We start from the raw sequence: 27431 nt of genomic DNA, 5'->3' as shown, positions 1-27431 counted from the left end.
CTCTGCACAACTAGGGCACCTACAGGCACCGGTGGGGGACCATGTCCACCTAAGGGGATGGAAGGAACCCCCAGTGACCAGGTAGGACATGGGGTGTGGGGGAGAGTGAGGGGGGAGGAGAAGTGGAGGCAGGATGGGACCAGACCCTGAGGGGTGGCTGGGGGAGGGGAAGGGATCCCACTCCCAAAGGGGGAAATTGGGGGGCCATTGGGAGGGCAGAAGATCAAAAGTGAGCGTGGCCAGGTTTCCCCTGCCCACTTGGGCTCCTGGGAGCCTGCTGAGATCCCAGGCCTGATCCTCTGCCCACTGAGGCCCACTCCAGCTATTTGGCTCCTGAGGGAATAGAAGCGGGGGGAAAGGGGAGCCAAAGTAAAGGCCAGACCTACAGAACTGTCAAGCCTGAGGGGCAGCTGGGGGAGGGGAGCAGTTCCTACATCCAGTGGGACCCACCCACTGTTAGGGGTCCAGCGGCAACGGGGGAGACCCTGGGGGAGACAGGGGTTGGGTGGGAGTGGAGGAACAGAAGGGAACGCAGCCAGTGCTTTCCCTGTCCACTTAGGCACTGGGGAGGCTGTTGGGCTCCTGGGCCTAATCCTCTGCCCTCAGAGCCTCCTTCCTGCCATGCAGAGCCCAAGCCCCACCCCTACAACCCTACCCAGGGCCCCACCTCTACACTCGGAGACCCCCTCTGAGACCCCCTCCAACTGCGCTGGGCCTAAACCCCACCCACACACCCTCATCCAAGGCCCTACCACCAAACTCCCGAACTCCACACTCCAGAGGCTCCTCTTTGGACATGATGCTTTTCCCCTTCTGCACAGGTCCTAAGCAGAGGCCCTGCCCCAGCTTAAACGTGGCCCCGCCTAGGCCCCACCCTCAAGGTCTTTTCTGGTTGTGCTTAGGCCCCACCCCATGCTCAAATGTCAACCCCCCAGGCCTAGGCACCATCCCACCCTAAAGCTCGCCCCTGCCTAAGTTCCACCCCCAACGAAACTCCACACCCCATAGCCAAGGCTTTCTTTTTTTTTTCTTTATTCTTCTTTTAGGATGGGGTTCTGTCTTACCTTGTTGTTGTTGATTCATTTATATTTTTATTTTTTCTAATAAATCTTTTATTTTTCTGATTTTATTTTCTTCTTTCTACTTTGTTATTGTTCTGCTCCTTTTGGCTTGTTCCCCCCTCCCTTTTATTTTCTTTTTTCACTTGTGGTTTTGTTTTACATTGTTGCAGTTTTGTCAACTACATTTTTATTTTTCCTAATGTATTTTTTATCTTTCTAATTTTATTTTATTTTTTATTCTTTGTAATTGTACTGCTCCTTTGTTTTCTTTTTTTTTTTTCTGCCATGCCACACAGCTTGCAGGATCTCAGTTCCCAGCTGGAGGTTGAGCCCAAGCTCCAGTGGTGGGAGCACTGAGAAAAAACTGCTGGACTAAGAGAGAACGTCAGACCCCAGGGAATATTAATCAGAGTGAGGCATCCCAGAGGTGCTCATCTCGGCGCCAAGACCCAGCTATACCCAACTGCCTCCAAACTCCAGAGCTGGACGCCTCAGGCCAAACAACCAGTAAGACAGGAATATAGCCCCCCACTTCAAGAAAAAAAAAAAAAATGAAATGACAAAAAAATATGTTACAGAAAAAGGAGCAAGGTAAAAACCTACAAGACCAAATAAATGAAGATGAAATAGGCAACCTACCTGAAAAAGATTCAGAGTAATGATAGTAAAGATAATCCAAAATCTCAGAAACACAATGGAGAGAATACAAGAAAAATTTAACAATGATCGTGAAGAACCAAAGAGCAAACACACAGTGATGAACAACACAAGAACTGAAACTAAAAACACTCTAGAAGGAATCAATAGCAGAATAACTGAGGCAGAAACATGGATAAGTGAGCTGGAAGAAAAAATAGTGGAAATAACTGCCAGGGAGCAGAATAAAGAAAAAAGAATGAAAAGAATTGAGGACAGAGTCGGAGACCTCTGGGACAATATTAAATGCACCAACATTAGAATTACAGGGGTCCCAGAAGAAGAAGAGAAAAAGAAAGGGTCTGAGAAAATATTTGAAGACATTATAGCTTAAAACTTCCCTAATATGGGAACGGAAATAGTCAATCAAGTCCAGGAAGCGCAGAGAGTCCCATAAAGGATAAACCCAAAGAGAAACACGCTGAGACACATATTAATCAAACTATCAAAAATTAAATACAAAGAAAAAATATTAAAAGCAGCAAGGGGAAAGCAACAAATAACATACAAGGGAATCCCCATAAGTTTAACAGCTGATCTTTCAGCAGAAACTCTGCAAGCCAGAAGGAAGTGGCAGGACATATTTAAAGTGCTGAAAGGGAAAACCTACAAGCAAGATTATTCTACCCAGCAAGGATTTCATTCAGATTCGAGGAGCAATCAAAAGCTTTACAGACAAGCAAAAGCTATGAGAATTCAGCAGCACACAACCAGCTTTACAACATATGGTAAAGGAACTTCTCTAAGCGGGAAACACAAGAGATGAAAAAGACCCACAAAAACAAACCCAAATCAATTAAGAAAATGGTAATAGGAACATACATATCGATAATCACCTTGAATGTAAATGGATTAAATGCTCCAACCAAAAGACACAGACTGGCTGAATGGATACAAACACAAGACCCTTATATATGCTGTCTACAAGAAACCTACTTCAGACATAGGGACACATACAGACTGAAAGTGAGGGGGATGGAAAAAGATACTCCATGCAGATAGAAATCACAAGAAAGCTGGAGTAGCAATACTCATATCATTTAAAATAGACTTTAAAGTAAAGAATGTTACAAGAGATAAAGAAGGACATTACATAATGATCAAGGGATCAATCCAAGAAGAAAACATAACAATTATAAACATTTATGCACCCAACATAGGAGCACCTCAATACATAAGGCAAATGCTAACAGCCATAAAAGGGGAAATTGACAGTAACACAATAATACTAGGGGACTTTAACACCCCACTTACACCAATAGACAGATCATGCAGACAGAAAATAAATAAGGAAACACAAGCTTTAAATGACACAATAGACCAGATAGACTTAATTGATATTTTTAGGACATTCCACTTGAAAGCAGAAGAATACACCTTCTCCTCAAGTGCACACGGAACGTTCTCCAGAATAGATCACATCTTGGGTCACAAATCAAGCCTTGGAAAGTTTAAGAAAACTGAATTCTTATCAAGTATCTTTTCCGACCACAACGCTATGAGATTAAATAACAATTACAGGAAATAAAAACAGTAAACAACACAAATAGATGGAGGCTAAACAGTGTGCTGCTAAACAACCAAGAGATCACTGAAGAAATCAAAAAAATTAAAAAAATACCTAGAAACAAATGACAATGAAAACATGACGATCCAAAACCTATGGGACACAGCAAAAGCACTTCTAAGAGGGAAGTTCATAGCAATTCAAGCTCACCTCAAGAAACAAGAAAAATTTCAAATAAACAATCTAACCTTACACCTAAAGCAACTAGAAAAAGAAGAACAAAGAAAACCCAAAGTTAGTAGAAGGAAAGAAATCATAAAGATCAGAGCAGAGATAAATGAAATAGAAATGAAGAAAACAAGAGCAAAGATCAATAAAAGTGAAAGTTGGTTCTTTGAAAAGATAAACAAAATTGATAAACCTTTAGCAGGATTCATCAAGAAAAAAGGGAGAGGACTCAAATCAATAAAATTAGAAGTGAAAAAGGAGAGATTACAACTGACACTGCAGAAATACAAAAGATCATAAGAGACTACTACAAGCAACTCTATACCAATAATATGGACAATCTAGAAGAAATGGACAAATTCTTCGAAAAGTACAACCTTCCAAGATTGAACCAGGAAGATTTAGAAAATATAAACAGAACAATCACAGGAATAAAATTGAAACTGTAATTAAAAATCTTCCAACAAACAAAAGTCCAGGACCAGATGGCTTCACAGGCAAATTTTATCAAACATTTAGAGAAGAGTTAACACCTATCCATCTCAAACTCTTCCAAAAAACTGCAGAGGGAGGAACACTCCCAAACTCATTCTACGAGGCCAATGCCACCCTGATACCAAAACCAGACAAAGATATCACAAAAAAAGAAAATTATAGACCAATATCACTGATGAACATAGGCAGAAAAATACTTAACAAACTACTAGCAAACAGAATCCAACAACACATTAAAAGGATCATACACCATGATCAAGTGGGATTTATCCCAGGGATGCAAGGATTCTTCAATATACACAAATCAATCAATGTGATACACCATATTAACAAATTGAAGAATAAAAACCATATGATCATCTCAATAGATGCAGAAAAAGCTTTTGACAAAATTCAACATCAGTTTATGATAAAAACTCTCCAGAAAGTGGGCACAGAGGAAATCTACCTCAACATAATAAAAGCCATATACAACAAACCCAAGGCAAACCTCATTCTCAATGGTGAAAACCTGAAAGCATTTCCTCTAATATCAGGAATAAGACAAGGATGTTCGCTCTTGCCACTATTATTCAGCACAGTATTGGAAGTCCTAACCACAGCAATCAGAGAAGAAAAAGAAATGAACGGAATCCAAACTGGAAAAGAAGTAAAACTGTCACTGTTTGTTGATGACATGATACTATACACAGAGAATCCTAAAGATGCCACCAGAAAACTACCAGAACTAATCAATGAATTTGGTAAGGTTGCAGGATACAAAATTAATGCACAGAAATCTCTTACATTCCAATACACTAACAACGAAAGATCAAAAAGAGAAATCAAGGAAACAATCCCATTTACCATCACAACAAAAAGAATAAATACCTAGGAATAAACCTACCTAAGGAAGCAAAATATCTGTACTCAGAAAACTATAAAACACTGATGAAAGAAATCAAAAATAATATAAACAGAGAGATATACCATGCTCCTGGATTGGAAGAATCAATATTGTGAAAATGACTATACTACCCAAAGCAATCTACAGGTTCAGTGCAATCCCTATCAAATTACCAATGGCATTTTTCACAGAACTAGAACAAGAAATTTTCCAATTTGTATGGAAACACAAAAGACCCCGAATAGCCAAAGCAATCTTAAGAAAGAAAAACGGAGCTGGAGGAATCAGGCTCCCTGACTTCAGACTATACTACAAAGCTACAGTAATCAAAACAATATGGTACTGGCAGAAAAACAGAAATATAGATCAATGCAACAGAATAGAAAGCCCAGAGATAAACCCACACACATATGGTCATCTTATCTTTGACAAAGGAGGCAAGAATATACAACAGAGAAAAGACAGCCTCTTCAGTAAGCGATGCTGGAAAAATGGATAGATACATGTAAAAGAATGAAATTAGAACACTCCCTAACACCATACACAAAAATAAACTCAAAATGGATTAGAGACCTAAATGTAAGACCCACACTATAAAACTCTTAGAGGAAAACATAGGCAGACCACTCTATGACATAAATCACAGCAAGATCCTTTTTGACCCACCTCCTAGAGTAAGGGAAATAAAAACAAAAGTAAACAAATGGGACCTAATGAAACTTAAAAGCTTTTGCACAGCAAAGGAAACCATAAACAAGACGAAAAGACAATCCTCAGAATGGGAGAAAATATTTGCAAATGAATCAATGGACAAAATGATTAATCTCCAAAATATACAAGCAGATCATGCAGCTCAATATCACAAAAACAAGGAAAAATGGGCAGAAGACCTAAATAGACATTTCTCCAAAGCAGGCATACAGATGGCCAACAAATACATGAAAAGATGCTCAACATCACTAAACATTAGAGAAATACAAATCAAAACCACAATGAGGCATCACCTCACACCAGTCAGAATGGCCATCATCAAAAAAATCTACAAACAATAAACGCTGGAGAGGGTGTGGAGAAAAGGGAACCCGTCTGCATTGTTGGTGGGAATGTAAATTGACACAGCTACTATGGAGAACAGTATGGAGCTTCCTTAAAAAACTACCATATGACCCAGCAATCCCACTACTGGGCATATACCCTGAGAAAACCATAATTCAAAAATACATGTACCCCAATGTTCACTGCAGCACTGTTTACAAAAGCCAGGACCTGGAAGCAGCCTAAATGTCCAGCAACAGATGAATGAATAAAGAAGATGTGGCACATATATACAATGGAATATTACTCAGCCATAAAAAGGGATGAAACTGAGTTATTTGTAGTGAGGTGGATGGACCGAGAATGTGCCATACAGAGTGAAGTAAGTTAGAAAGAGAAAAACAAATACCATTTCTAATGCATATATATGGAATGTAAAAAAGAGGTACTGATGAACCTAGTGGCAGGGCAGGAATAAAGATGCAGATGTAGAGAACGGACTTGAGGGCATGGGGGAAAGGGAAAGCTGGGATGAAGTGAGAGAGTAGCATTGACATATATACACCACCAAATGTAAAATGGATGGCTAGTGGGAAACTGCTGCATAGCACAAGGAGATCAACTCTATGCTTTGCGACATCCTAGAGGAATGGGATAGGGAGGGTGGGAGGGAAGCCCAAGAGGGAGGGGACACGGGGATATATGTATACATGTAGCTGATTCACTTTGTTATACAGCAGAAACTAACACAACATTGTAAAGCATTTATACTCCAATAAAGATGTGAAAAAAAATTAAAAATTAAAAAAATTAAAAATTATAGAATAAGATATCTTAGAAATTTAAAATGTGCTGGCTGAAATAAAAAATACTCAATGGAAGGGTTGAAAGATGAAATATAATAAATATTTTAGAAATTAGAATAAAAATGCAAACCGAAGAAAAAACAGTGGAAATATCTAAAATTTGAAGATCAATTAGAGAGGTAAAACATCTGTCTAAGGAGTTTCAGAAGGAAGAGAGACAACAGAGGTAGAAAATCATATAAAAAATAAATCTCAGAACTGCAGAGTATGAGCATATTGGTAAAATATTCTCCTAATGGCCAGTAAAATAAAGGAGAAAGGACTCACCCCAAAGTACATAATTATGAAATTTCAGAACTTCATGGATAAAAAGAAGATTCAGAAAGAGGAAAAGAAACAAACAGGTAACATACAGAGATGAGATCAGAATGACAAAAACTTCTTAGCAACAATCCTGGAGGCTGGAATACGTAGAGCAGAGCCTTCAAAATTCTGAGGGGAAAAGTGCTTTTTAACCTTGAACTCCACACCCAAGCTATCAGTCAAGTACATGATAAGCAGAGACCCTTTCAGACATGAAAAATGACTTCCAATGTATCCTATTTTAGCAATTCTAGAAAATAGAGCAACAAAGGCAAGGAAGAGAAACACAAAACTGGGAACAAGGGGTTCAAGATGAGAAACTGTGCAGCAGTCCACACTGAATCAGGAGGGCAGAGGGCTGTGGAAAGATCTCCCCCAAAAAAACATAATAGAGTGTTTTGAACAGTGCTTAAATGTTTCAAAAAATTAATATGGGGGACTTCCCTGGTGGTCCATTGGTTTAGAATCTGCCTTCCAATGCAGGGGACACGAGTTCAATCCCTGGTCGGGGAACAAAGATCCCACATGCCACAGGGCAACTAAGCATGTGAGCTGCAACTACAGAGCCCACGTGCTCTGGAGCCCATGCCGCCACAACTAGAGAGAAGCCCATGCACCACAACAAAGAGCCGGCACCTTGCATCTAAATATCCCGCATGCCACAGCCAAGGTCCCATGTGCTGCAACTAAGACCCAATGCAGCCAAAAATAAAATTAAATAAATGAATATTAAAAAAAAAAAAAGATGCTCCACATCGCTAAAAAAAAAAAAAATTAATAGGGGTATGTCAGCTGGAGCATCAGGGGGAAAGTAGTAGTAGACTCGAAGAAGGCAAAAGAAAAGATGAGGCAATTTTTAATTTCTGTATAAAACAAAAAGCTGAAAAAAAAGGAGGCAGAAGTATGGTACACTGCTTGACTCAGCAGAGAACAGAATCTATGTAGAAATAATAATACAATCACTGTTCATTGATCTAGGTATTTTGATATAACTACTTTCAAGGGAGGCAATAAGGAGGGAAAGGGGTAGGTAGATGAGAGATAAATCTTCAGCTGACATAGGAGAAAATCAATAAGAAATATTCAACACAAATCAAGAAACATCAATAATGAGTATATTACTTAGAAATATGGAGGTAAACATCAGGATAAACAGTAAAAAGAGTTGAAACTGGCTGCCTCTGAGGAAATTAAATGGAAGACAACATGCAACTGTAATATCTCGTCATGAGAATTGCAGTAATAGTTAAATTTCTTACTATGTGTACCTATTTCTTTTCATACAAACTGTGTTCAACATCTTTTCCAGAGATGATCAGAAATGGTACTGGAACCAAGGAACAAGAAAATACAGATCATTAATTTTCATATTTACTGATTTATAAGGCTGACTTTGGTTTTCATCATTTCATATCCTCTCTTCAATTTATATTGGGTTTGCCAAAAAGTTCATTCGGATTTTTCCATACCATCTTATGGGGAAATCCGAACGAACTTTTTGGCCAACCCAATATTTCACGTTCTAGAATAACATGTATCATATGTTCTATTTCTTCAACTCTTCACTTCTCAACTCCCCTAAATACACACACACACACACAAGACAGTGCCCCTCATTCTACAAGTACTTAATGTGCTGGGGATATTTTATGCAACATTTATTTATGTTCTGGGTACTGGGAATATATCAGTGAATAAAATCAACAACATCTCTCTCTCCTCAGGCAGCCTCCATTATAGTAATATTTAGAAAAAAATCAGAGTAATTTATTTCAAATTATTTAGGTAATATAGACTTTTTCTGGCTTATTGGGAACATTACCAAATTAGTACTTGTGGCCTCCAAGGAAAAATGATTAGAAGTTTTAGCAGTGAATCCCATGCCATATATTTCTATGCTTTTTGATATCACAGAAATAACACCATTGAGAATTTATTATACACATAGCTCTAAGATAAATTAATAGCCATAGATGTAATTTAAATGATTCCAATTTAATAAAATTCTCAGAAGAAATATTTCACTAACTTCTAGCACATATTCAAAAAATTAGCTTTATCCTAAGAACACTGTATTGTCTCTAAGATTCCTAAACTTAAATATACATATAAATATATATATATAAAATATCATTTTTCCTTAAAGTTCTTTCAACTCTGAAAACGTTATTATTTAAGCTATAATTAAATATTAACCTAAGTAAGATCCTTTTTTCTTACCCAACATCATTTTCATAGTCTCGTTTTTTTCTTCCAAAAAGATTAATTTTAACTTATCTACTTAGTTCTTAGAACATAGGTCATTATTCTCATCCTTTTTATTCACTGGGAAGGATCTACTGAAATTAAAACTTTCCAAGAGTCTGTCATATAGAAAGTTTTAGAGCTAAAAAGTCAGCGAAATTACCTATGACCATTCACTAATAAAGTATATATAGCTGTCAAATTGGTCTCACCTCTTTTGTGAGTATAAAGGAAAAAAGTATGCAAAAACTGCATAACATAAAAGCAAGAATATTTCAAACATCAAATAATTATATAATAATGATAAAAATAATAGCTAACATTTATGAGTAGCTACAATACACTAAGTTTTTCAATATATTTGTTTCACTTTGATTTTCAAAACAGTCCTCTTAAGTTATTTATTGCCCTCATTTCCAATAGATAAATAGGGCTCAGAGAGGTTAAATAACTTTCTCCTTTCTAGATGCTTAGGACTTGAATGTGAGTTGGCCTCCGTACAAAGTATACAAAGTATACTTTTTCTAGTATACGGAGTGACCTCTGAGGATGACTTAAGGCTATTAAAAGAACCTCTCACGAAAAGACAAATATGGATTTTTTTTCTTTCAGACCTCATTATTCATAGCAAATTGTTTTCCAGTCTTTTTATAAATACTTGTAAAATGTAATTTGGAACTGTGAAAATGTTATGGAACTAGACAGTGGTAATGTTTCCAACACACTGTGCATATACTAAATGTCACTGAATTGTATACTTTAAAATGGTTAAAATGGTAAAGTTTATGTTATGTGTATTTTACCACCATAATTTTTTTTAATGTCATTTGGCCCAAAGGAAGTAAATTAGAAACTTATCCTTTATATACACAGGATCACACATTTCAAGGTCGCCTCTTCATTTCTAAGGCTATATATTTAAATTCTACCTCACTGCTAGGGACTTCCAAACTTATATCTGTAGCAGAGACCTGACTCCTGAATTCAGACCCAACTTCCTGGTCAACATCTCCATGTGAATTTCTAAAAGACTTAAAAATTGAACATGTCCAATACCAAGTTACTCATATTCCCTCCACGCCAGCTCCTTCCCAGTAGCCCAGGTTAAATGATGGCAACTCCACTCTCCTGGTTGCTCAGGGCAAATCCTCAGTATCACCCTTGTATCTCTCTCCCTCCCTCTCCCCACACCAGTACATCATAATGGTTTTACCTTACAACAATGTCTCTCAATCTGGGCAGTACTGACACTTGGGCAGGATAATTCTTTATTGTGCGGGCTGTCCTCTACATTTTAGAGTGTTTAGCAGCATCCCTGGCTTCTACTCACAGATGTAGCTAGCACAACCCAGTTGTGACAACCAGCTGTGACATTCCCAAATGTCCCCTGCTGGGCACAATCTCCCCTGGTAGAAAACCATGGCCTTAAATATATCCGACCTCCAACCCCTTCTCACCACCTTCTCTGCCATGACCTTCGTTCAAGCTATTATCATCACTCGTCCTTATTTCTATAGTAGCCTCCCAGCTGGTTTCCTTGTGACCACTTGCTCAACTGACCACCCAAGATAATCCTATTAAAATATTATTTTTAAAAAAAAATCATGTCACCACTCTCTCAAAACTCCCCCATGTCTTTCTATCTCGCCCAAGAGTAAAAGCCAAACTTGTATTCCAACCTATGAAGACATACCTGATTTGGGCCTGATTACCCTTCTGACCTGACCTCCTATCACTGCCCCCCATGTTCACTCTGCTCCAGCACGGTGGTCTCTTCTCTGGTCCTCAAACATGCCACAGCCACGCCTGCTTCAGGGCCTTTTGCTCTTGTGGTTCCCCCCATCTGGGATATTCCCTGATATCCCCATGGCTGGCTCCCTCACTTCCTTCAGGTCTTTACTCAAATCCCCTTCCTCAGTGAGGCAGCCCATAGCCCACCCACTGCAAATGTCAGTCTCTCAGATATCACTTATGTATGGAATCTTAAAAAATGATACAAATGAACTTATTTACGAAACAGAAACAGACTTCCCGAGATAGAAAACAAACTTATGGTTACCAAAGGGGAAAGGTGGGCGGGGGGATAAATTAAGAATTTGGGAGTAATATACACACACTACTATATATAAAATAGATAAACAAGGCCCTACTGTATAGCACAGGGAACTATACTCAATATTTTGTAATAACCTATATGGGAAAAGAATCTGAAAAAGAATATATATATAACTGAATCAGTCTGCTGTACAGTGAAACTAATACATTATAAATCAACTATACTTCAATAAAAAAATAAATTAAAAAACTACAATGAGAAAAAAACTCTTAGTCTCTCACCTATCACTGCATATCCTTCCTCCTTGCCTTATCTTTCCTCCTAAGCACTCATCACCATCCAACATACTCTCTATTTAACTTCTTGATCGTGTTTATTAGCCTGTTCATGAGGATCAAGGATTTGTCAGTTTTATTCTCAACTTATCTCATGTATTTGTAATAGTGCCTCGCACACAATAAGATCTCAACAAGGATCAGAGGAATGAATGAACCTCTTAGGACCAATACTGAGAAATTTTTTAAGAGACCACTAGTTATTGTGCCTTCAGAGGCCATGATCTGTTCACCTCTACAAAGCATGCAGACATGAATAGCTATGTGTTTACTTAAAACAACAAGCAGCATCACTCCTTATCTGATACTCTTGTTGACATGATCCTTCTTTCTTGGCGTGGATGTCAAATTGCCCAACACTAAATATAGATCAACAGATCTCATCACAATGATGACAGGCATTCAACAGCCTTGCCAGATCAATGACCCCACAGCCTACATCTCATCAGACTCTCAGGCAGTAGAGAAATCTTTAGCAACATAACATATCACTCACTTATTATTCTTCAATTCATTGTTTTTCCAAAGCCAGGACTCACTTAGAAATGCTTCTAATTTGGATGAGGTTGAGTAACATCTAACCTATGGGCTCAGGGGAAAAACAATAGATACCAGCAAAGAGCTTAAGTGATTGGCGCCACAATCTAAATCCAGAGAATGGTTTCCAGGTTTCTAAAATAAGGTATATTTATCTGGGTCTCCAGGGAAATCTGTTCAAATTCCAGATTACACTGGACCTGAGTTGTTGGATTTGATAATATACTACAAAAAAATGCAGTTAATTTCAACTGCAATCGAGCTTTTTTTTTAATCCAAATGAGAAATAATAAATCATGCATAAGTAGGTACAGATTCTAAGATGTTGAGGTTGTCTTTGAACGTGATGACCCAGAATGCTCTAGGGCATATGACTCCTCAAATTGATTTACTGCCTTTAAAATAATGTTGCATTCATGTCAGTACTATTTATAATAGCAAAAAACTAAAAGCCACTGAAATGCCAGGCAATAGGGAAAGAAAAGATAAACCAATAGGGCACTGTTTAAATAAATTATTAAACAAAAGTACAAAAGAAAACTATGCAACCATTAAAAGATGAAACTGACCCATGTGCACTAATGTGTAATATTCATCAAGATATCATTATATGATAAAAGCAACCTGGAGAATATGATTCTGCCAAGTATGATTCTGATTGTTTGAAAGAGTGTTTGTGTGAATGTACAAACAGGTATGTAAAAATTAGATATTTTCAGATCCACATTCTCCACCATTCCACAGTTGGCTTCCTGCCCAGGAGGCAGGTCTGTATGGAGGCATCGATGGGTTCCCTTCCCTTGCCTTGTGGCTTCTGGTTGGATTCAGCCAATGAGATCCCTGGCAGGAGATGTGAGGACAAAGACCATTCATCACCTTGAGCCTCTTCCCAACTTTTCTCTGCACTTTGTTTATATCCCTCTAAAGGCCACAGCATCTCTCAAGCACCCTCTCCATAAAAAAGTTTTCTCTCCAGATTCCAGAAACTACTTCCTTCCTTTGCCCCTGCAGACCCAGTGTTATAAAGACTGATACCTGCTCAGGGGCACTCCACAATTCCTTGTAGCTGATCTTAAACCTTGCTCATACTTTCCTACTTCTGTAAATAGTTCTTTTATTAGACTCTTCTCAATGAACTACTTTGCATGCACCATTTCTTTTTTTGGCAGAACCCTAACTAATAATTATAGTAAAACTTATGTGTGTGCATTCTGTGTGATTTATATACACAACTATGCATAGAGATGTACTTACATGTGCAAGGAATGTTTCTGAAGGATATATAAGAAAAGGGAGAGTGGAACACATGGCCTAGACTTTGGCTTTTAATTTTATATCTCTGAAATTTTTTCAACTTTTAAAATGTCTGATCACATACAAGTAATAAATTTATAATTGAGAAATGAAACCATATGGGAAAAAATATATGTTATTACCTTTTTGATGGCACACTAATGAGGGAAAGAATAAATACCAGAGAAAATGAGAGTGATGACATGGATATTCATTTTGAACAGTGCAAAATATCTGATGGGAAGCATCCTGACTTCTGAAACTTAAGTGTGACAGCTATCAAAGTGTCCATCCACTGTAGAGTGGGTCTGTACCAGCTTGTTCCATTGACCTACTTTTAGAAAAACAGGCCTATTTCTAAAATTTCCTTCAAAATAAGCCCATTTTCTTTTAAATTTATTTACTTTTAAAATGTATTTTTGGCCACGTTGGGTCTTTGTTGCTGCACAGGGGCTTTCTCTAGTTGCAGCAAGCGGGGGCTACTCTTCGTTGCGGAAGCCCGTTTTCTTAATGCATCCCATTCATGTTTCAGATTTGCTACTTTCCATCTTAATTGCACTTTTCTGAGAACTTTAGACAGGAGTACAGTCACATAAATGTGCTTAATTAGATCTGACAAAATGTTTACTCTTTTCTGATTGAAATAAAATAGCCCCATTCACATAAATGCAATCTTGACTTTTAGAACTATTTCCAAACTTCCTAAAACTACAGTGAGGTAAAAAATGAAAATCACTAATGTAGTATTAGAGCCCACAATTAAATTAATTTATAGGGGCTTTAATGCAATTAAATTTCCTCCAGACTGTATCTCTAATGGTGCTGGGGTTTTACTTAATACACTTTACAGCATAATTCACTTTCGTTTTTGCAAAACCTTTTAAATATTGCAAATATCACTATTATACATATTTCCATGGTGACATAATATGTTTGCAGTCTATTTAATTTACGGATGATGAGACTAAAGTGAAAACTCTCTGAGGACCATAGATCTTCTAAAACATCACATTTTCCAGTTCTAAGATATCAGGTGTATAAGTTATCTCTATTTGCAAGAATGGACTCTTGAAACAGTAATACATATTTTAAATGATCTGATTGTGAAACTTTAAGAAAATTAAAGTCTAGGGCAAAGAAAAACATCAGTGATACAAACAGCCAAGATATTTGAGGTTCATAATTTAAGCTGATAAAGTATTAGCCTTTAAAATTAAACAGATCTTTTCCAAAGCCACATTAAGGAAATCTCTAGAAAAGAACATAAGTTATACACAAGTCTCCAAACCTCAACTCAACTTATTCATATACTTATGTACGAGGTAGCTTAGGATCTCAGAACACATTAAGGCAACTGTAAAATTATAACTAATGGGCAAAGTTGTTAGGATAATATTTCATGCTCCAAAACTTAGATATACAGAATCTATGCTAGAAAACATTCAATAATAAATAGCTAACTAGTTTGTACCCTAAAAGAAAGAGACATGTATTACTGGTCCAAAGCATTTTTAGCTGAGGATATCAGCTAAATTCAGAAGCCATTTTCGCTACAAATGTGCTGCACAGCGGTGATATATTTGACAAAGGAGAAGCAGATGTAACTATGGAAATCATAACTTTAATTGACAACAACATGAAAATTCAGAAGGATAACAAGCATCATGGATGGAGGTGACAATTATGCAGGAATAAGAATCAAATGTATTATAAAGAAGAAGAATCTATTTTTTCCCTCTCTGGAGATTTCCCACTACTCCACACATAAGAAGTACAAGGATGGAAAGAAGAGTCTTCTCATTAATGAAAATGGGACAAAGGAAGAGCCAGGACATCCCTACCTGGTTTCCAGATGAACTGATTATCCTTTTTGCCTTCCAAATGAGCTGCATGGGACAGCAAGAAAGAAAGTAATAGAAATAGCTTCCTCATTCTCCTCCATACCCAGCGAGTGACAGCCAGATTACCCTTTGGAAACATTCTTCAGATTTTCAGCCTCTTGACTTGCCTATTCCTAAAAGAAAAAAGAACATCGCATAAGTTTCTTCTGTAAAGAAATTACAAAAACTCACTTGGACTGCTAGAACCTTTAGCATAATGACATTACAAATGTACCATGACCATAAAGAAAGTTTACAAAATATTAACATTTTAAGGTCAGATGTGAATTAGCCCATGCTTTCAATCCTTACCCATGAAAGGTGTTATCAATTCTAGGGATTCTACAGTCCCCCAGTCAGTTTACTTTTGCTTTTAAGAGCAGGGTTGGCAGATACCTGGTACATTCCCTCCTTCTACTCAGCCAAACTCCTTGAGGAGCCCACGATTTTTGGAGAAAGATCTGTACATACAGCAAAGTCCAAATAGGGCAATGAACATTCTAACAATGGTATTAAGAAAGTGACAGAGAAAGAATGAGGAAAAGGCAATCAGTTCTTCTGTGGTGAGAAAAAAAAACAGAGGGAAATCTCCACAAGGTAATATTTGAGAGGAGCTGGGGAAAAGGGCTTGAAGGTGCCAGGAAGGGCATTTCAGGCCAAGAGAACTAGGTGCTGAAATGCATTTTGTGTTTGGGGACCGGGGAGCGGGCAAGTGGCTACAGTGAAGGACACATGCAGGAGGGAGAAATGGACAGATATGAGATTTAGAACGTAGGCTGGGAAACAAATTATAAAAAGCCTTGAGTGTCATGTGAGAGATTTGGGCTTCATTCTGTAAATAATAACAATAAGAATCACAGGAGAGCAAATGACTTTTAAATAACTGACATCAGTGAACATAATATTCATAACATGATTACAGAGAAATTGAGGCCAGTTATGAAACTAGAGAAATAGTCCACGCAAGTACTGATGAATGAGAGAATCAGGAGAAGTTTGAAAGGTAGTGCAGAGGCTGGGTTTAAAGGATTTGGTTAACAACTGGGTGAGATGTATGAGAGAGAGAGAATAGAAAAGACAGATTCCAGGGCTTCCCTGGTGGCGCAGTGGTTGAGAATCCGCCTGCCAATGCAGGGGACACGGGTTCGAACCCTGGTCTGGGAAGATCCCACATGCCGCGGAGCGACTAGGCCCGTGAGCCACAACTGCTGAGCCTGCGCGTCTGGAGCCTGTGCTCCGCAACAGGAGAGGCCGCGATAGTGAGAGGCCTGCGCACCGCGATGAAGAGTGGCCCCCACTCGCCGCAACTAGAGAAAGCCCTCGCACAGAAATGAAGACCCAACACAGCCAAAAATAAATAATAATAAAAAAAAAAGAAAAGACAGATTCCAGACCAATGGGACCCCTCTACCAAAAATGAGAAATGGGAAGAGGGGAAGGTTTAAAAAGGAAGATAAAGAGAATTTTCTTTATAGAATATTAAGTTTGATGTGCCTACAGGACATCCAGGTAGTTGCCCAAAAGATAATAAGAAAATTCTACGTGGAATTAAAGAGATCTGGGGGTAACCTGCCACAATACATGTATTAGAAAAACACATTAAGACAGATAAGTGTAGGGCAATAAAAGGATGGAACAGTAAGAAAGGATGTCAAGGGTAGAAGCTTTTCCCCCTAAACATTTACCAAAGAATTGCTAAAAGTGGGTAGCAAGTCTGACTGTGAACTTCCTAGTGACCAAAAAAAAAAAAAAAGTGGCTACTATAGCCCTCATATACGTAGGAGTAAAGTATATATTCTTTTTTTTATTGTTTTAGGAGAAGCCATTCCCCTGCTTCCAAGCACTGGTGGAATTTTACCCCAAGAGTTCTCATCATCACAGATGCTGTGCTGAGCAATGCACTCAACACATCACTTCATCTATAAAACAGACAACAGCAATGTGTGGTCAGTGGGGTCTTGGGCTCTTCTAGAACACTCCAAGGGTACAGTGATAAAGTACAAATCAGTGAAAATGATTCTACGAGGAATCAACCAATAGAGTTCAAGTACACAGCTCTCTGATGTCCTGCCTTGGTCCAGGGATGAAGATAATATTTGGATAAGCAACCAAATGTTTTTTTTCAAATTTCTACATTGCATGCCAATATCGAAAAGAGTGGAATGCTCCAGCTGAAATCAAACAGAGCTCCCCTGTTTGACTGTCCCTATGAGTGGCCTGTTAGACTATTCCATGGAACCTTTGGGGCACTACTGGACCCGATTCATAAACCTCTGGACTAGATGCAAACTGTACCCCCTTACATGAGACATCGTTATGTATACACACACACACACACACACAAACACACACCCTAGACGATGGGTATTTCACTTTGCTAATGACAAATCCACATGCTTAACAAGCAACACAACAATGAATGGTTTGGGAACTGTATCATGATATTTTAAAGTCTACACACACACACACGTGAATAGGTGATTAATTCTTCATAGTATAGATTTGCTAAAAAACTTTAGTATGGACATTTTTTAGAAAGCACCATTGCCATGAATTCCATTAAGGCACCTGAAAAACATTAAAATACTGCCCCCATAAAACAAGATAACTTCCTAGTGAATCCTACAAATCAAGTTAGTTGAAAAATATACCCCTGGGAAAGCAAGTGAACTGGCCTTCTGTATAATGATGGATTAAGTCATTGTAATGTTAGAGAACGTTCAATAAAAACGATGATTTGCGTTATAGGGTAGTTTACCTTAAGCTATTATTATTATTACTATTAATAAATTCGGTAACCAGCAGGACCAGCTGTCTACTGAGGCCACTTCTTTTGTGATGGGAAAGGACCAGGGTATGGAAGATGGCTCTGTTCATTCTCATGAGTGAGAGACATGGTTTCAGCATATCTAAAAGCATATCCGTGTCAATACAATGTAAGCCAAAGATACAGAGGACCAGAGCATGTTTGTTAGACTCTAAATGGCCACAGGTGGGAACCCAAAAAGAGATTTAAAAGGAGTTCCAGTGAGACTGTATGTGAGCTGGATTGATTAGCCAATAATTTGTATATAAATATTTTGAATTTTGCATCAATTTTGGGTTTTAATTGCAAGACCTGAACACAGGTTGCTGTGAGCCCTGATCTTCTTTTAGGCTCCCTGCCTGGTACAGAGCCCTGTACTGACTCTGCAAAGGGACCCACTGGCTTTAAGGGTCTTTTTGTGTTCACCAAAGCCAGTGGAAGATCCCTGAGCAGAGTGGCTTGGGGTGCCTACTGGACACCTGTGGTCACCATTATCTCCTGGCTATCACCAATTAACAAGGATAGGGACAGTACAGACATAGAGAACAGACTTCTGGTTGCCAAGGGGGAGGAGGGTTGGGGAGGGAAGGATTGGGAGTTTGGGATTAGCAGATGCAAACTATTATATATAGAATGGATAAACAACAAGGTCCTACTGTATAGCACAGGGAACTCTACTCAATATCCTGTGATAAACCATAATGGAAAAGAATATGAAAAATAATATATATATATGTATAACTGACTCACTTTGCTGTACAGCAGAAATTAACACAACATTATAAATCAACTATATGGCAATAAGATTTTTTAAAAAAACAAGGATAGTTACAGTAGAAACCTAAGACTAATCTTTACCAAAAAAAAAAAATCTGAAATAGAGCTCTTAGAGAATGTACCAAAACATCTCAGTTCAAGATGCCACAGCAATCTTATTCCTAAAAACACCCACACATTTTTAGTATCTGTATTACCTATAATCCTATACCTCGTTACCTCTCTTTTCCCAAGAAGCGTGAGGACAGAAGATGGGAAACTAGATTTGATGAAGCTTCCATCATTCGCCATGCTGCAAGCTTTACATCCACTAGTAAATGGAGAATCTCTGTTGAGTTGATGGAACGTGCAGGATGGAATTTGAACAGAGGTATGTCTTACTGCACTAAACTATGCTGCCTCGCTTCCCTCTAAAGACCTGAAACTCACTAAATTATTCCTCGGAAGACACCGGGCGTCATTCTTGTATCTATTACTTGAATAAGCCACACAAGAGTTCACGATAAACAAAATAAGAGGAAACAAGAAACAATTAGAGCTGCCACTCCTCTGTTAGTAAAACACAAATGGAAAAATGCTGTGACTATGATGAAAAAATATATTATGCAGGAAGCATGTGCTACCCACGATGGCATGAATAATTTATCTCAGGAAGATCTTTGAGTGTCCAAATCAACTTATTTACTCCATACCTTAGCATCCAAAATGTATTTGCAAGGTTAGCTCTAAACTGATGAATACTAAGAGAAATAAAAAAAACATAGTTTCTCCTTTAGCCTCAGTTTTCTAATCATTTAAAGGCCATTCAAACTATGAAAAATGTGCCTTACACTTCATATGCATTTCATTTTCCCTTATATGTAATCTTATTGCTGAAGTCCTTGAATATCTAAAAAGGTACAAAACTTAAAAATAAAATAAAACTGTTCCAATTTGCTTGCAGCCTGAAGGAACAGCAATGAGGAGGAGAAAAGCAAACTTGAACGTGCATATCCCGATAGCGCCATCTCATGGCAACTGTGCAGAGACAATGGTTCAATAAAGATGGCCGAGTAACAGGGGCTGGAGGGGAGGACGCCCACTGTCAGGACCGACTCAACTGACCAGGACGGAGACTCCAACCAGTTGCCTAATGCAAGTTAACTAACACTGCTGGAGAAATCACAGAAGCATTTGCTTTTTCTCAGCCATTTGCCTAATTTCTGATGGCAATATGGTGCACTGCATTCCATCCCTCATAATCTGTCAATATACAAAATACTGACCTGAGCACTTCACTGAACTCTCACCACAGCCTTATGAATTAGTTATTCACATTATCCCCTACTTTAGAGATGAGGAAACTGAGGCATGGAGAGGTAAGTGACAAGCCCAAGGTCACAGAGGTAGTAAGTTGTTCGCAATCGATCTCAGTGACCCTCCTCTGAAAGGAAAGAGACTTATAATGTGACCCAATACCAACGCAAGTAATTTTGCATAGCCCTGAAAATGTAGATCCCTTCTAACCCTGTGTAGGGTCTCTCAGCAGCTTGTGCAAGGCAATTTACATCTCATTTCACTTAATCCTCACATAATACTATGAGCAATTATTCTTATTTTTCAGATGTAGAAGAAACTGGTCATTGAGGATGTTAAATAATTATCCCAAGGTCACTTCAGCTAGAAAACATCAAAGCTGGATTAAAAATGGCCTGAGCCCACAGCCCTGATCTGCTTAGAGCATCACACGTGGTGACCCTGGCTGGTCCCCCAGCCTGGGAGCCTCAGGGTCCCACCTACAAAATGAGGAGGGCCATCATCCCATAGCCCTTAGGGGGTATGGATGCAATCAAATAATGGAGGGAAAGTTCTGAGGTGAGTGCCTCCCAGAGGGAGAGAGCACTCACTGAAGTTTTACTGTTCCTATTGTCAGGATTCTCTCAAAATTCAGAAAAACCCTGACTCTAGCAATATTTCAGGGAAGGTTTGAATGTTACCCTGCCCTGCGCCAAAGAACTGAGGGATGATTTTTTTCAACCTCCCAATCTTGTGACTTCGTGCCATATTTTTGAAGAGCTAAAAGCACTCTGTAGCAAGAACCCCATTAAGGATTCACAATGACCCTGTGAAGGAGAAAGCAGGTATTATCATCTCTATGTTATGAGAGCGTACCCTCTGGCCTTGCAATGACAAGACGTTAAGTAACTTCCTCAAACCTTTTAACTGCCAGCCTCTTCTTCCATGTACCTCACTGCGGAATCCTAAACTACATCAAATACAAGCATGGCAGGCCTGCAAGCATACCATAAAATATATAATGAGTTTGGGTTTACGGTATTAATAATTGCCATAGATTTGTATCACATAACAAAGCCACAGAAAATTGTGCAAGAAGTCCACACAAATATTTTACCTATCTCTGAACAAACTTTTGCCACAGGACATACTGATAGAAAGAGGGCCTGAAACCAGTCTGCCAAACCTTCTAAACCAACTTGGTAGCTGTGGCGGACATCACTATATTCTGTCTTCTAGAACTACAATTTTTTTTTTTAAACATCTTCACTGGAGTATAATTGCTTTACAATGCTGTGTTAGTTTCTGCTGTACAAAAAAGTGAATCAGCTATATGCATACATATATCCCCATATCCCCTCCCTCTTGCGTCTCCCTCCCACCCTTCCTATCCCACCCCTCTAGGTGGTCACAAAGCACCGAGCTAATCTCCCTGTGCTATGCAGCTGCTTCCCACTAGCTACCTATTTTACATTTGGTAGTGTATATATGTCCATGCCACTCTCTCACTTCATCCCAGCTTACCCTTCCCCCTCCCATGTCCTCAAGTCCATTCTCTAGGTCTGTGTCTTTATTCCTGTCCTGCCCCTAGGTTCATCTTTTTTTTTTTTTTTTTAAGATTCCATATATATGTGTTAGCATACAGTATTTGTTTTCCTCTTTCTGACTTACTTCACTCTGTATGACAGACTCTAGGTCCATCCACCTCACTACAAATAACTCAATTTCATTTCTTTTTATGGCTGAGTAATATTCCATTGTATATATGTGCCACATCTTCTTTATCCACTCATCTGTCGATGGGCACTTAGGTTGCTTCCATGTCCTGGCTATTGTAAATAGTGCTGCAATGAACATTGTGGTACATGACTCTTTTTGAATTATGGTTTTCTCAGGGTATATGCCCAGTAGTGGGATTGCTGGGTTGTATGGTAGTTCTATTTTTAGTTTTCTAAGGAACCTCCATACTATGTTGTCCATAGTGGCTGTATCAATTTACATTCCCACCAACAGTGCAAGAGGGTTTCCTTTTCTCCACACCCTCTCCAGCATTTACTGTTTGTAGATTTTTTGATGATGGTCATTCTGACCAGTGTGAGGTGACACCTCATTGTAGTTTTGATTTGCATTTCTCTAATGGTTAGTGATGTTGAGCATTCTTTCATGTGTTTGTTGGCAATCTGTATATCTTCTTTGGAGAAATGTCTATTTAGGTCTTCTGCCCATTTTTCGATTGGGTTGTTTTTTTGATATTGAGCTGCATGGGCTGCTTGTATATTTTGGAGATTAATCCTTTGTCAGTTGCTTCATCTGTAAATATTTTCTCCCATTCTGAGAGTTGTCTTTTCATCTTGTTCATGGTTTCCTTTGCTGTGCAAAAGCTTTTAAGTTTCATTAGGTCCCATTTGTTTATTTTTGTTTTTATTTCCATTTGTCTAGGAGGTGGGTCTAAAAGGATCTTGCTGTGATTTATGTCATAGAGTGTTCTGCCTATGTTTTCCTCTAAGACTTTTATAGTGTCTGGCCTTACATTTAGCTCTTTAATCCATTTTGAGTTTATTTTTGTGTATGGTGTTAGGGAGTGTTCTAATTTCATTCTTTTACATGCAGCTGTCCATTTTTCCCAGCACCACTTATTGAAGAGGCTGTCTTTTTTCCATTATATATTCTTGCCTCCTTTATTAAAGATAAGGTGACCATATGTGTGTGGGTTTATCTCTGGGCTTTCTATCCTGTTCCATTGATCTATATTTCTGTTTTTGTACCAGTACTATACTGTCTGGATTACTCTAGTTTGGTAGTATAGTCTGAGGTCAGGGAGCCTGATTCCTCCAGCTCCGTTTCTCTTTCTTAAGATTGCTTTGGCTACTCAGAGTCTTTTGTGTTTCCATACAAATTGTGAAATTTTTTGTTCTAGTTCTGTGAAAAATGCCATTGGTAGTTTGATAGGGATTGCATTGAATGTGTATATTGCTTTGGGTAGTGTAGTCATTTTCACAATGTTGATTCTTCCAATCCAAGAACATGGTATCTCTCCATCTGTTTTTATTACCTTTAATTTCTTTCATCAGTGTCTTATAGTTTTCTGCATACAGGTCTTTTGTCTCCTTAGGTAGGTTTATTCCTGGGTATTTTATTCTTTTTGTTGCAGTGGTAAATGGGACTGGCTCCTTAATTTCTCTTTCAAATTTTTCATCATTAATGCATAGGAATGCAAGAGATTTCTGTGCATTAATTTTGTATCCTGCTACTTTACCAAATTCATTGATTAGTTCTAGTAGAGTAGAGTTCTTAGCTCTTCCTGGTAGTGCCTTTAGGATTCTCTATGTATAGTATCATGTCATCTGCAAACAGTGACAGTTTTACTTCTTCTTTTCCGATTTGGATTCCTTTTATTTCTTTTCTTCTCTGATTGCTGTGGCTAAAACTTCCCTTGATCATTATGTGGTATCCTTCTTTGTCTCTTGTAAAAGTCTTTATTTTAAAGTCTATTTTGTCTGATATGAGAATTGCTGCTCCAGCTTTTTTTTTTAATAGATTCATTTTTTTAAATTTTCATTTATTTTTGGCTGCGTTGAGTCTTTCTTGCTGTGCACAGGCTTTCTCTAGTTGCAGCAAGCGAGGGCTACTCTTCATTGCAGTGCATGAGCTTCTCATTGCGGTGGCTTCTCTTGTTGCGGAGCACAGGCTCTAGGCGCGCCGGCTTCAGCAGTTGTGGCACGAGGGCTCAGCAGTTGTGGCTCGCGGGCTCTAGAGCGCAAGCTCAGTAGTTGTGGTGCACAGGCTTAGTTGCTACGTGGCATGTGGGATCTTCCCAGACCAGGGCTCAAACCCATGTCCCCTGCATTGGCAGGCAGATTCCCAAACACTGTGCCACCAGGGAAGCCCCTCCAGCTTTCTTTTGATTTCCATTTGCAGGGAATATCTTTTTCCATCCTCTCACTTTCAGTCTGTATGTGTCCCTAGGTCTGAAGTGGATCTCTTGTAGACAGCATATCTACAGGTCTTGTTTATGTATCCATTCAGCGAGTCTGTGTCTTTTGGTTGGAGCCTTTAATCCATTTACATTTAAGGTAATTATCGATATGTATGTTCCTATTACCATTTTCTTAATTGTTTTGGGTTTGTTTTTGTAGGTCTTTTCCTTCTCTTGTGTTTCCTGCCTAGAGAAGTTCCTTTAGCATTTGTTGTAAAGCTGGTTTGGTGGTGCTGAATTCTCTTAATTTTTGCTTGTCTGTAAAGGTTTTAATTTCTCCATTGAATCTGAATGAGATCCTTGCTGGGTAGAGTAATCTTGGTTGCAGGTTTTTCTCCTTCATCACTTTAAATATGTCCTGCCACTCCCTTCTGGCTTGCAGAGTTTCTGCTGAAAGATCAGCTGTTAACCTTATGGGGATTCCCTTGTATGTTATTTGTTGTTTTTCCCTTGCTGCTTTTAATATTTTTTCTTTGTATTTAATTTTTGATAGTTTGATTAATATGTGTTTTGGCGTTTCTCCTTGGATTTATCCTGTATGGGACTCTCTGTGCTTCCTGGACTTGATTGACTATTTCCTTTCCCATGTTAGGGAAGTTTTAAACTATAATGTCTTCAAATATTTTCTCAGACCCTTTCTTTTTCTCTTCTTCTTCGGGACTCCTATAATTCAACTGTTGGTGCGTTTAATATTATCCCAGAGGTCTCTGAGACTATCCTCAATTCTCTTCATTCTTTTTTCTTTATTCTGCTCTGTGGTAGTTATTTCCACTCTTTTATCTTCCAGGTCACTTATCTGTTCTTCTGCCTCAGTTATTCTGCTATTGATTCCTTCTAGAGAATTTTTAATTTCATTTTTTGTGTTGTTCATCATTGTCTGTTTGCTCTTTAGTTCTTCTAGGTCCTTGTTAAATGTTTCTTGTATTTTCTCCATTCTATTTCCAAGATTTTGGATCACCTTTACTATCATTACTCTGAATTCTTTTTCTGGTAGATTGCCTATTTCCTCCTCATTTGTTTGGTCTGTGGGTTTTTACCTTGCTCCTTCGTCTGCTGCATATTTCTCTGCCTCTCATTTTGCTTCACTTATTGTGTTTGGGGGTCTCCTTTTCACAGCCTGCAGGTTCATAGTTCCCATTGTTTTTGGTGTCTGCCCCCAGTGAGTAAGGTTGGTTCAGTGGCTTGTGTAGGCTTCCTGGTGGAGGGGACTGGTGCCTGTGTTCTGGTGGATGAGGCTGGATCTTGTCTTTCTGGTGGGCAGGACCATGTCCAGTTGTGTTTTGGGGTGTCTGTGAACTTATTATGATTTTAGGCAGCCTCTCTGCGAACGGGTGGGGTTGTATTCCTGTCTTGCTAGTTGTTTGGCATGGGGTGTCCAGCACTGTAGCTTGCTGGTCATTGAGTGGAGCTGGGTCTTAGCGTTGAGACGGAGATCTCTGGGAGAGCTCTTGCTGATTGATATTTCCTGGGGCTGTGAGGTCTCTGGTGGTCCAGTGTCCTGAACTTGGCTCTCCTACCTCAGAGGCTCAGGCCTGACACCCAGCTGGAGCACCCAGACCCTGTCAGGCACACAGTATAGGAGCATCCATAGACCTCAACCCTCATGCTGATCTTTCCACTTGGATTCCACTCCAGGGGCACAAAGCAAACAAACTGGGCTCTCACAGAGTGCAGTAACTTGTGGTGCATCACACTGTCAGCATTCATGTTTCCTGCAAAGGTTCATCTCGGTAATGGCACCACCGTGTGAAGATTCCTTCAAGATACTCAGTCTTGGTCAGACAGGCTGGGACCTGGGACCTTTTGCTGCAGTGTTTGCATGTGGACCTAGAACTACAGTTTTTAAAGAATGTCCACTGGCTTTTTTAAGAAAAAAAAATCATATTTGCAAATTTCCTTGTAGCACAGTGGCCACATGACACAGTTCTGGCCAATGATTTGCAGATACAAGTGTCAAGAAGAGGATGGGATTTTTCTCCAATAAAAATAAAAACTCCCCAAAAGTATGAAAGTATGGTTCTTTGCCATTGGCCCCTTTTCCCATGATCCCTGCCTGGAACACAGATATTAATGCCTGGAGGTGTCAGAGCCATCTGAAGGCCATGGGATGAATGCCACCCACTAAGAATGATGGAGCGGGAGGCAGATGAAGTCTGAGACTCAGATGCCATCATGGAGCTACAGCAACTGTCCTAGATTGTCAACTTCTGGACTTTCTGATGTGTGAGAAAAATAAACTCTTTTGTTTTAAGGCACTTTTTTGTGTGTTTTCTGTTACACGAGCTGAAAGCAACTCCAACGCCTATGGTATCCACGTCCCTGGATGCAGAATGTCTATTTACAGACATACCTATTTGTGTGAGTGTGCCTGTCTCTATGACTTCTACAGACTGAAACACAACTTCTCACATGGTTCAAGCAACACAATGAACCTCTCTGGAAACCTGAATGAAGATGGCCCTGTTTCTAAGCAGGTGAGGTTGGTTTATTCCCCAAGTTGGCTTCTTTAGGTAATACGTGCATTATTCAAAGAAAAGCAGCCACATCTATTGTCATGTTTCATAAGTGTCATCACAGTGAAGAAAGGGGCACTTCATCTATGATGAACTATATGTAAGAGAGAAAGATAATAATTACTGTGGCAAGCTGCCTCAGAATCTCCAATAAGAACAAATCCACCCATAGAGACATAGTCTAAAATAAGAACATATTTCTGGCGCTACCTTCTATGCAGTTGCCAAGCCCTCCCTGGTTCAGAGGGTATTAGGACATGTTCTTGTAATTTTAGAATCAACTCATCATCATCTGACGGAAAAGCATCTAGATAGCTCATGGAATCATGTCCTCATGACTGAATCCCTGGTTGTTGCTCAAATCTTCCATGACTCCCTCCTTAATGACTTTTTTCACTTGGGACAGAGCAAACCAAATCTCATTTTTTTACTTCCCACTGGCCCCTTCTTCTCAGCCTCCTTTTCTAGTATTTCCTCTCATTTTGACCTCTAAATTGATATACCTCTAACTTTGTCCTCAAACTCCTTTTCTTCTCTAACTTTGATCATTCCTCAAGGGATCTTATTTATTCCCCCCAGCTTTAAATACTGTGCTTAATGATTCTTGTTTCTCCATATCCACTCCCATACCTCCAGTCCTGACTTCTTTCCTGAACTTACAC

At 39.0% G+C, this 27431-nt stretch overlaps 1 protein-coding gene across 4 annotated transcripts in view; it reads right to left on the bottom strand.

Annotated features, from left to right (window-relative positions):
* The window catches only part of THSD7B (thrombospondin type 1 domain containing 7B), a 1195438-nt gene that overhangs the window by 732420 nt on the left and 435587 nt on the right, over positions 1-27431 (bottom strand). For all 4 annotated transcript variants that reach the window (XM_082464904.1, XM_082464907.1, XM_082464905.1 and 1 more), the window contains one exon: positions 15384-15556. In XM_082464904.1, coding sequence (XP_082321030.1) covers positions 15384-15522 — 139 coding nt within the window. In that variant the 5' untranslated portion in view covers positions 15523-15556. The remainder of the gene's footprint in view (positions 1-15383; positions 15557-27431) is intronic.

Source organism: Balaenoptera physalus (genome assembly GCF_965194825.1).
Source record: "Balaenoptera physalus genome assembly, chromosome: 6".
NCBI lineage: Eukaryota > Metazoa > Chordata > Mammalia > Artiodactyla > Balaenopteridae > Balaenoptera > Balaenoptera physalus.
Note: the sequence above shows the minus strand (reverse complement) of the source record. Positions and strands in the feature narration are given on the sequence as shown.